At 39.1% G+C, this 11,923-nt stretch overlaps 1 protein-coding gene across 4 annotated transcripts in view; it reads left to right on the top strand.

Annotated features, from left to right (window-relative positions):
• Positions 1-6,837, top strand: part of LOC108677699 (histidine decarboxylase) — a 28,756-nt gene extending 21,919 nt beyond the window's left edge. For 3 of the 4 annotated variants that reach the window (XM_018165965.2, XM_018165966.2, XM_047879749.1), the window contains exons 10-19: positions 752-914; positions 1,709-1,779; positions 2,074-2,093; positions 2,456-2,554; positions 2,830-3,029; positions 3,289-3,419; positions 3,723-3,896; positions 4,548-4,616; positions 5,256-5,459; positions 6,095-6,837. In XM_018165965.2, the coding sequence (XP_018021454.1) occupies positions 752-914; positions 1,709-1,779; positions 2,074-2,093; positions 2,456-2,554; positions 2,830-3,029; positions 3,289-3,419; positions 3,723-3,896; positions 4,548-4,616; positions 5,256-5,459; positions 6,095-6,351 (1,388 nt within the window). In that variant the 3' untranslated portion in view covers positions 6,352-6,837. The remainder of the gene's footprint in view (positions 1-751; positions 915-1,708; positions 1,780-2,073; positions 2,094-2,455; positions 2,555-2,829; positions 3,030-3,288; positions 3,420-3,722; positions 3,897-4,547; positions 4,617-5,255; positions 5,460-6,094) is intronic. The other variant, XM_047879750.1, reaches the window with a different exon arrangement.
• The last annotated feature ends 5,086 nt before the right edge of the window (positions 6,838-11,923 follow it).

Here is an 11,923-nt window from a genome sequence, read left to right on the forward strand (position 1 = left end):
AATTCTCATCTCGCACAGCGCTATACAGAACGAATTATACAGGGTTATTCTAAATGATAGACTCAATTTAATATATTCGTATTTATTTAATTATAAATTTAAAATGAATCCTTTATACACCAATCGAAATGAAAAGATTAAAATTTTTTAGCTTATTCGAACGCTGAATTTGACTTCGGCGACGGAGGCGGCGGTACGGTAGCGTTGTAGCGTTGTGAGCGTCGGGAAGGACGCATAAGAAATGGAGATCTTGCTCTACACTTATGGCCACCGAGATCACCTGATCTCACCCCATGCGACTATTTCTTATGGGGTTACGTCAAGAAATCTGTTTACGTCTCGCCTCTACCAGCAACTCTGTTTACGTCCCGCCTCTATAAGCAGCTCTATTTACGTCCCGCCTCTACCAGCAACTCTGGTTGAACTGAAGAACCGTATCTCTGCTACGGTGCACTCAGTAACAGAAGATATGCTTTCTCGTGTGTGGGACGAGTTTTGCTACCATTTAGATGTTTGCCGTGCAGCACAAGGGGGACGTATTCAACATTAATAAATATGTTTAAAAATTGAATCTTTCTATTTCCTTTGATGTATAAATGGTTCATTTTGAATTTATACTTTATTAAATAAGAATTTCTTAAATTGGGTCCATCATTTAGAATAATCTAATACTTCAATCTTGCATGCAATTATGCACATAATGAATTAGAGATACGCATAAAATTTTTTTAATGCTTTATTGCTAATGCAGGCGAGAAAGAGAACATCTGGATGCACGTTGACGCAGCGTACGCAGGAGCAGCGCTCATTTGTCCCGAATTTCGCACGTTCATGAAAGGCGTAGAATACGCAAAATCCTTTGCATTTAACGCATCCAAGTGGCTGCTGGTGCACTTTGACTGCACCTGCATGTGGTGAGTAACAGATGGGACCTCTACTACTCACGGGCTCCACTAATACTTCTCGTGTACCTGTATGTGGTAAATAACACTACCTTTGTTACCAGCGGACTCCACTAATAAGGAATTTTAGTGTATTCACGCGGTAAAGTATTCACGCGGTAATTTACTGATGATATCTGAACTACCAAAAATCAGCAATAATACCGGTTATTCACCTGTCACTTACATTAATACCGGTACGTTTCTGATGGTACATCTACTACCAACGGATTTAACTAATATTACCTAATACGCTTCTGGCACCTGCATGTTTAAATGTTACAGACAGAGAATTTACTACGAATTGTCTAATCAACAGGGGTCTAGCGCTGGCATGTGGTATTGTACAGATTCTACATATATTGTATTACGCACAGTCGACAGCAATAATCCTTTAGTGCCTCCATTTGTTATGGTGCATATGGTAAAACATACCAAAATACCTCACTAAAAGCAAACGATATGTTGCTGACGTACGAAATGTTCACTACTAGTCTACTACGAATATTCTCCATTAATACGTCAGTTTCGTCTGCATGAAGGACAATTTATTGCAGTTCTGATCAGATTTGCTCGACAGTTTCTCTTTACATTAATGTCAGCAACTGGGAATCACTCAATTATTGATTGTTGTATTGTCAGGTTGTTAATTTATCTTAGCTAAATATTTAATATTTGTAGAAATCAATGAATGCAAAAAAACACACGCACAAAATTTAAAGATTCCATAAAAAACAATGAGAATAACTTCTCAATTCAACGGCCAGGGTGAAGAACAGCGGTTCATTGCATCGCACCTTCAACGTAGATCCAATCTACCTACAGCACGAGAATACCGGTGAGCAATTATTTAGAATTTGAAGAATGGTTAAATTCCAGAAATTACAGAATTAAATTGTTCTGGAGAAAGTGAACCTACTCAAGATAGTTATACCTTTGAGGTAGAGTACAGTAAACAAAAATTGCGACTGGCAAGTGATGTATATTGGAACGAGATTAATTATGATGAGCTGTCAATCTTTTTACTGTAATTACGATGAACGAAGACAGTGTAAAGTGTGTGTCTTATCCTAATAAGCGATTTTTCTTCTTAGTTTCTTAATTCTGATTTTCTTTTCTCTTCTGTCCGCAGGTATCGCTATTGACTACATGGCAAGTAAATTCTAAACGCTTCTATCTGTGACGCAGAAATAACTTTGTTATATTCATTATTTCTTACAAAAAATTCGAGGTATATGTAGGTATAGATTCTATGTTATTTAAACTGACATGTTTGCTAGGATCGTTTCGTTTTCGAGCGTCCACTGAAATGAAAATAATTACCTTAGATTCTGAAATTGGTTTCGATTCATGCGGCTTTCCACCTGCTTCTTAGGGTCAGCGACGATCGAAAACGGGCCGAATGAAATGGATTCGCTCTACTTTCCCGTAGTGCAGTGTTAACTTCTTTCTTAATTTTATATTTTGTACAAACATGATCCGGGTACGAAATGATTTATTTTTATTGTGCACAGCACTGGCAGATCGGGCTGAGCAAGCGCTTCCGTGCGCTGAAAGTGTGGTTTGTGCTGCGCAACTATGGAATCGTTGGCCTCCAGAGCCATATTCGAGAGGTCGGTTGATATCTTTTGTAAATCATGCAAGTTGAAATTATCGAATGAAGATAATGTTCATTATAAGTAATTCGAATTAGTCGTGCGATGAGCTGTGTTAATATCCTGATAGCTGGAATTCTCTTTGAAAATAATTGTATTAGTTTATCCGGGCTGTACAGTTGTTTTGGACACAAAATCAACGTATTCGTACCAATTATTTTCAAATTATCATGATAGTCTTTATGCCATTATCTGATCATTCTAGGATTATTTACTTCGGTTTTTGTCTTCAGAGCGTGCGCATGGCTGCAAAATTCGAGGCATTTGTACATTCGGATCCACGTTTCGAAATTCCGTACGAGCGGCACATGGGCATGGTGGTGTTCCGTCTGATCGGCGAGAATGAGCTCACGGAGAAGCTCCTTAAGAAACTCAACTCATCAGGGCAACTGCACTGCGTGCCAGCGAGCTTGAGAGGAACTTATGTGATCAGGTGCGCTTTGTAATCACCAATTACACCTGATGATGTAATTACCTGATTTACCAATTACCTAATGTAATCGCCTGCGATGAATTTATTTGGACTACGTAATAATGAAATTTAATATCGACCATTATACGGCTGACTATCCAAACGTTCCTCCCGACGCTAAGTTGGCTCAAATTTATCACCAATACATTAATTACATAAGAGAGCGATTCCCTTTAAGCATTATTTAAAATATTCTCTAACTTATTGCCTATCTGTTGAGGTTCACTGTGACGTCGCCGCACACGACGGTGGAAGACCTCACCAGGAACTGGTCCTTCATCCGCCACGTGGCGTCTGAAGTGCTCGCCAGCACCGCCTCCGTCGAGCACAAGACACGCGTGCCTCTCAAAGGTCTTTATTAATTTGTTAATCACATATTTTTATATCATTTTTTATTATATTTTACATTTCGTGCTCCAGAGGTTAATTTTTTGGCATCGGTCTGATACTTGGAACCTGAACTAAGACACTGTTGCAGTCATTTGTGAGATGTGTTGGTCACTTTCGAAATTCAAATTTCCTTAACACTGCGACGAAATAGTGGACGTAGTACTAAAACGTCGTTGTGTCTAACCAAAATACGTCAGTATATGGCCCACAAAAAGGCCAAAGGGATACTCATCCAATGCTCATTGAATATTAATTTGCTGGCAGAGACTCGCAAGAATCCCAACTTCGGCACATCGCTTCTGCTCGCCAACTCTCCGATGTCACCAAAGATCGTCAACGGCTCCTTTGCGGCCATATTTGACAACAACGACGTGTTGTACGAGTTTGCTAAGAAGCTCCAGCAGCTCAAACTAGACGTCAAAGATTCTCCTGGACGGGGTAAGCATCAGCATCCGTATCTCAAAATCCGTGTGTCACAGTATCGATTTTAGAAAAACTCATTCACCATAATTTCTGTTTTTTTTTTATGTAGCTACCACCAATTCAACTGTTTTTAGAAGATTGTTGTGAAAGATATAAAACTGTATAAGCCATTTTGAGTTTTGCACATTTTTCTGTAAGTTGTATATGTGAAAAGCATGATCCAAATTTTTCTTAGTCTTCATAGCAGCTGCAATAGCGAAGTTTTCTTGCCTTAATTTATCATTCGTATCCATGTTATGTTTTTCGCTTAAGTTCCGTATCCCTCGCTAAGTTGCCTTTCTTGTCTTAATGTGGCTTCAAATGTTGTAATTTTTTTTGTTCCTATTGCACACGTCTACCTTGTATGAGATTCTTGCCAATTCTGACTACTATTTATAATCAGACGACCACTATTGTGCGGAAAAATAATGTGCCATGAATGAACTGATGATAAAGCGAGTTGTTATCAGAAATCATTTTCAGATGCTATCATGCCATATTCAAGCATAGCTTCATTGCTCATATTGGGAGTGCAATAGGATCAAAGGTGGTTGTTGATGTTTTCTTATTTGGAACATTCCTTTAATTTGCTTGTAATATCGTCATTGTTTTCCTTTTGCTCGCTAGTGGGCGTGCTTTACAAGTCATTAGTGATATTGTACGTTCTGCTAAGAGGCTCCGACCGACGTGGAATAGGTGAGAAGTAAATCAGAACTTTTCGACGACGCATTTTTTCGGTAAGTATAATTATAAATTGATAAAAAAAATTTAGCATGCAATTATTTCCCAAGATACCTGCAATAATAGTCATGAATCTAAGAACATTGTAAGAATTGTTCAATCATACCTGTGAAATAATTTACCATCATTTACAGTGAAATTTTTCATATGTAAATGATTTAATCAAACCTTGGAAAATTACTTCGTATATAATCATATGAAATTTATTTACCTATTTAATTGGAAATTCGGGAAACAGCGTACGACTTTGTAGCTATAGGGTAAAATAATAAATAACAATAATATTTTTAGTTCGACTTACACGGTAGCTCCTGCAAAACCATGTTTGAAAGTTTTTCCGAGCTTTGAATTGCATTTACCAAATCATTTCAACAATTATCAGGTTCCAAGATTATGATGATCTATAAGAGACATCCAGAGCGTCAGGCCGATGCTTCAATAACAGTTCATTGTCGTTGATTATTGTGTCAGAGACAGCACCTCATTATCGTACTAAATTACAACCAATAATTATTCCGACGTAACATCCTGTTAGAATAGAGTCAGCTCATTATTCAATTACTGGTACGCGTTATCTTCTCATTTCTGCATCAGCAATGCGTCGCCGAATCCGTGGGATGCTGATGTCCGGCAAGCACTACAGTCTGGACTCTCGCATGGACCTCGTGCAATCTGTTGCTGCTTCCAAGGATCAGGATGATGATTCCAAAGAGAATCACTTGCCTCCCATGCGTGAGAGCAGCATGGAGAGTGCCAACAATTTCGATGGTTCATACAACCTGCAGACGCTCGACACAGGTACGACATACGCACATACCTGCGAAAGCTTCACTCACGCTCGTAATATCTGTATGATCTCGTGCGTACAAAGCTTATGAAAGGAGATGAAAGGATCAGAACGTCCAAACAGGCTTTGTTTACTTCTCAGTAGTTAATACCGTGACCTACAAAGGGTAATTTTATAATATTATAATTGAAATACTTATCCACAACAATGACAATATATAGATTAGGATGCAAAAAGTTCTTACTGTTAGACTTAAAAACTGTACTACATATCACTTGTACGAATATGATATTTACATTAGATACCATAAATTAATCAGTCTCATTACCATCTCTCTAGAGTAAATTCCGGTGTATTGGAAAACAGAGTTCGTTTGCAGCCCGTGTTTTTTAATTCGTGTGGTATCAGTATCCCCAATCGGTCAGTATCATCAATCAGTATCCCCAATCAGTGTTGGAATGATCTCATTGCTGCGTAACTGTATAAGTAAGATTTCTACCCACAAAGTAGCGAAGAAAGAATTTTTATTCACCTCGCAGTTTTTTTTAGAGAGTGGAGTACAGCTTTCCGGCTTAAGTGGCGCTTTTAATGATAAACTATCTTTCTGTTAGACAATTACTAATTAAATCTCTCCATTGTTCTTTAGCGTGCCAAACTGAACTGGACCTGCTTTTCAACGGAGGAAACTTGCGTCATCGCTCACTCAGCGTGGATGGCAATATGGACGACCTTGTTGCGGACACTAGAGGCCCAAAAAAAATCAATGAGGTTTTGTCGGTCCACAACGCGGAGGGCGGCAAGGGTTTGATGGTCCGTGAGCTGGAGCGTGGTACGGGCGCTCTACGCCAGCAGGGCACCGTCTACTGCCGTCACTGCGGCACCGAGTTCGCCGCTAATCGCTGAATGTTACGAGCTCCAGCTAATTCCGTCTCCTCGTAACATCGCTATCGATATTCATGATCCAAACCGCGTATCGTTTACATTGAATCAAATTTACCGTCAGTGAGAAAAGTAATTATCAATTGAATATGTGTGTCCATTTAACCCACTTTATTGACAATGTAGCAGTAAAAATATTAAATAAAACCAACGCCGTTAGTCAGTTGGAAAACTGTGTGCACCTCTCGCATTTGCACGATTAGGTTCACTCAGTGTAGGGATCGTTTTAGTCCTCATGAGATTTCGATGTATTAGTCATTATAAGGCATGTGTATTTTTCGATGTTGTGGTCTTTATATTAACCGTATCCGACGAAGATTTACGACAATATACTTATATACTTATTTAACAGAAAACACTGAATAAAGATCATAATAGAGTCCTAAATGTCATGATAAGAGGTCTTAAAATTTTCAGGATGCATTTAACGTATTTTAAATTTTATTTTTATTTTTTAAAATTGGTTTATGATTTTTTTGCTTGAAATTTATTTTTCAACTTCAACCACGTTCAAAATTTACAATCAGAATTTTTTTAATCTCACACATAGCAAGAGCCGCGAGCAAACATTGCACAGATACGCTCTATTTTGCGAGGTCAATTGGGTTTTGATTAATTACCCATGCAATGCGAAATGTGCATCGCCAATTTGAACAACATTCCTCTGAGTTATATAAATAGACGTTGATTTCTTTCTTTAATTTTATTTTTAACAAATCTGTATCAGCGTGGGCTACTTTGTTTTACTGTATTATACTGTAACTGTGTATTTGCATTTATCTGTCTCCATACGTTCAAAATGCTAGATGTGTTTAGTTAACACAGAGTTATATATCAACCGTTAACAGGTACACTAGTGTCCATAACGATTATCATTGCGAATACTAAAATTTTGTATAAAGTTAGTACAGTAGAAATTTGACTGTGGCAGTTTATTGACTTCTTATGACTAAGGTTATCTGTGTCTCTTATAAGGAACTTAAGAAAGATTTAGTCAATGATGCGATTTGGCCAAATCGACATGAAATCCGCATCTTCCTTCGACGTACGGGCTCTAGCACATAATATTTTAGCGCATAGCGGCATAGGGTAGCGTAAATTTCTCTTCATTTAATTAAGATAAATTGTCATAAATCTCTTTGCATATTCCCACATGATTGATGTGTGTATCTTGGTCTATTAAACAGTGGCTATTTAATGAATAAATTTTGTTTAAGGCATACCCCTTTTATGCGAATAATCGAAATAAGTATTTATTATGAAACTGTGTTTATTTTGTTAGTGGAAGTTACACAATAGAACCACCATTTACGTTATACTGGTTTTGTTGCAAAAAATGGCAATTTCTGTCACCTATCATGAACGGAAGGAAAATCATTCGAAAAAGTCCTTTAATGTATATACCATGCAGTAAGTGAAATTTTAGTTTTTAATATAAGAGTGAAAACTAAATCGGCATAAAATTCACCTTAAATCTGTATAATCTTTCGCCGTTGAGAACAAAAGCGTTGTCAATTAAATATGTAATGTCGCACAGTCTATTTCTATCTAAAAGCCTACTGGTCATGGAAGTTTCCTTCAGTGAATAGAGGTACGCGTTTGCTCCTGTCATGATCACTTCATGATGGCTGCAAATGGCAAGACTTGTGTGCTAGGGCTGCATGTCGAGGCTGTCAGACACTTTTACGAAACAATTGGTACGAATTTTTTAAATGAACTATCATAAGAAATTTTACTCGCATAACTTTGTCAAATCAAAATCGATCTAGCCCAAATTGCTGTTTAAAGCACGAATGAAGGTGAAATGAAAAAAAAGAAGCTCGCGAACGAAGGCATAATCGAAAAAATTTTCACGACCTAAGCATTACCATTCGGTAGTTAGGACTGTAAATTCAAAACTTCGTTCGAATCTGTTCAGTAGTTTGGAATAAATTACTTTATAACTGTGAATTTCGGCCCGTATTGCCATATAACTATGGCAAAAACAAACGATGGCAAAATTCGAAAAATTTTCACGAGAAAAACATTATTGTTAGGTCCTATTGATTATGAATATGTGTACCAAGTTTCATCGAGTCAAGTTCATTAGTTTGATAGATATTCCTTGATCATTGAATTTGGAAATTGACCGTAAGACCGGCCGTTAATTTGTCCGAGACGTAAACCCAGGAGAAGTTTAAGAAAACATATCTGGGTGAAAAAACCATTGCTGGGAGTCATGTGCTGCACGTGTGGTGTATAAATCGTCAAACAAACTTTAGACTTCTGACATTGTCTTCGGACTATCGCCCCCCTACCGCTCTCTTCTTTCTTACCGCCCCCCAAAATCTTTCCACCGCCCCTAGGGGGGCGATATCGCCCACTTTGGGAACCACTGATCGTAGAAAGTAGAAGGTGACTGTCTTCTCGTTCGCGACCGCCAGTGCGCACTGCGCCGTTACTGAATACTGCTTGCATCCGCCTCGGAGTCTCCTTCAGCCTGTCCTCGCTCATAGCCCCTGAATTTCCTGCTGATATAATTATCAAGTACCTCCAAGACATCAACATGCTTGACAACATTTAGTAATCCCCGAAGATAGCTGAATGGGGGCGCCAATACTTCAGTCGGTGACGTGCCTCATCTTAAACTTAACCAAGTAAGTAACTGCGCCGTTAGAAGCCGTCGAGTGAGGTCTGCAAAGATGGATACGTAGGTAGTGTGATCACATTCAACAACTCGAGTCTGTACGTCTTTTTTATACTCATTATTCTAGGCCTTAATTAAAAATACAGCGTCGGGAACAACTAAACCCTGATTAATAAGGTCTTCTTTCCGTCTCAAAATACTCGTTTCTCTCTTCAATTTGTTCAATTTTGTTGGAGTAACCATCACGGCAAAAACTGAAAAAGGATACTTTAATTCATATTTTTTGGAATATTTAAAAGAAAAATTGAATATCGTCTGGAATCAGCTTTGTTGGATTCCTCTAAGAAATATTATCGTTCAAACAAGCCATGATTCACTTTACACAAGATACTTCACACGAGCGGCACAGCTGCTCTCACCATATGGCGCATCAGCGCTACGGGACGCCTGTCGGAGACCACACTGCCGTGCTTCGAATGGACTATCATGATCCCTTCCCTGAAGAACGTAGCCTACAACACTTCTTGACTGTAAATGTTTACGTCCCGCCTCTAGCAGCAACTCTGGTTGATCTGAAGAACCGTATCACTGCTACGGTGCACTCAGTAACAGAAGATATGCTTTCTCGTGTGTGGGACGAGTTTTGCTACCGTTTAGATGTTTGCCGCGCACCACAAGGGGGACATATTGAACAATTATAAATATGTTTTAAAAATTGAATCTTTTTATTTCGATCGATGTATAAATGGCTCATTTTGAATTTATTCTTTATTAAATAAGAATTTCTTAAATTGGGTCCATCATTTAGAATAATCCAATACTTCAATCATGCATGCAATTATGCACATAATAAATTAGAGATACGCATAATATGTTTGTAATGCTTCATTGTTAATGCAGGCGAGAAAGAGAACATCTGGATGCACGTTGACGCAGCGTACGCAGGAGCAGCGCTCATTTGCCCCGAATTTCGCACGTTCATGAAAGGCGTCGAATATGCAAAATCCTTTGCATTTAACGCATCCAAGTGGCTGCTGGTGCACTTCGACTGCACCTGCATGTGGTGAGTAACAGATGGGACCTCTACCACTTACATGCTCCACTAATACTTCTCGTGTATCTGTACGTGGTAAGTAACACTATCCTCTGCTACTAGCGGACTCAGAATAGCGGACTCAATAAGGAATTTTAGTGCATTCACGCGGTATTTTACTGAAGATACCTGAACTACCAACAGGCACCAATAATACCAGTCATTCACCTCTTACTTACATTATAACCGGTACGTTTCTGATGGTACATCTTCTACCAACGGATTTAAATAATATTAACTAATACGCTTCTGGCACCTGCATGTTTACATGTTACAGACAGAGAATGTACTACGAATAGTCTATACTTAACAGAGGTCTAGCGCTGGCATGTGGTATTTTACAGATGGTACATATATTACGTACAGTCGATAGCAATAATCATCTAGCAATTCCTATGTTATGCAGCATATGGTAAAAAAACATACCAAGATACCTGACTAAAGGCAAACGATATGTTGCTTTAACGTACGAAATGTTTACTACCACGAATATACTCCATTGATACATCATTAAATAATCGGCATTAATTAATTAATCATTAATCAAGTATTAATTTAATTCAATTAATTAAGTACATTAATTAAATAATTAAGAAAACAGATCTGGGTGAAAAACCATCGCTGGGAGTCATGTGCTGCACGTGTTGTGTATAAATCGTCAAACAAACTTTAGAACTTTTGACATCGTCTTCGGACTATCGCCCCCCTACCGCTCTCTTCTTTCTTACCGCCCCCCAAAATCTTTCCACCGCCCCTAGGGGGGCGATGTCGCCCACTTTGGGAACCACTGACGTAGAAAGTAGATGGTGACTGTCTTCTCGTTCGCGAGTCGCGACCGGCGACCGCCAGTGTGCAGTACTGTGCACTGCGCCGCTAGAAGCCGTCGAGTGAGGTCTGCGAAGATGGATACGTAGTGTGATCACATTCAACAACTCGAGTCTGTACGTATTTTTTATACTCTTCATTCTAGGCCTTAATTAAAAATACAGCGTCGGGAACAACTAAACCCTGATTAATAAGGTCTTCTTTCCGTTTCAAAATACTCGTTTCTCTCTTCATTTTGTTGGAGTAACCATCATCATCATGGCAATCATTATACTTAAATTCATATTTTTGGAATAATGGAATATTTCAAGCGGCGGACGAACTAGCGGCTAGTACTACTAATCTACTATCCCTGTGTACAGGCACCTATTAGTTGTCCGCTTTGTTTTCATTTAGTGCGCCAAGACGCCTATTGGTGTTGCGTGGCGCAAAATTCGACTGCTACGATCACGGTTCACCCTGCCCTGCCCCTGTACGGCTGTACCAATTATTGAAAATGGGCACAGGGCATTTATTGAGCAATACCCTTGCCAAGGCAAATTTATTCTGCCGTAACTTTCAGGCTGTGTCAGAGAGTGCCGAGTGGTGACCTACAAGCCCCTGCAGGTCTGTACTGAACAGGCAACACTGCAACAGGGTTATTGTTGGAAGCTGGGCTGGAGCTGGGGAGTGGGGACTATAATTGCCCTTTCACTAGGGAAGAGCTGTGTCAAGCTGTAACTTGTTAGTCTTGTAAGATGCATGCAGTTGAGTTGACTACACCAGGCAAGGATGAAGTACATAATAGCTTCTTAAAGGCCCTCACTGATGTGATGAACATTATGAGTTATGATGCACTTTTGACTCTATACAATCAGGGTTTTCAACTGGGCATCCTTCCAACTTCCTGGAAAGAGAGCATTGTACTACCAATCCTGAAGCCGGGGAAAGATCCGACTATTATCAACCTTGTCTGAGACTTGTTCTGGCTTCTGGGTGCTTGTGCGGAGTTG

Source organism: Hyalella azteca, unplaced genomic scaffold (genome assembly GCF_000764305.2).
Source record: "Hyalella azteca isolate HAZT.00-mixed unplaced genomic scaffold, Hazt_2.0.2 contig3725, whole genome shotgun sequence".
Taxonomy (NCBI): Eukaryota; Metazoa; Arthropoda; class Malacostraca; order Amphipoda; family Hyalellidae; genus Hyalella; species Hyalella azteca.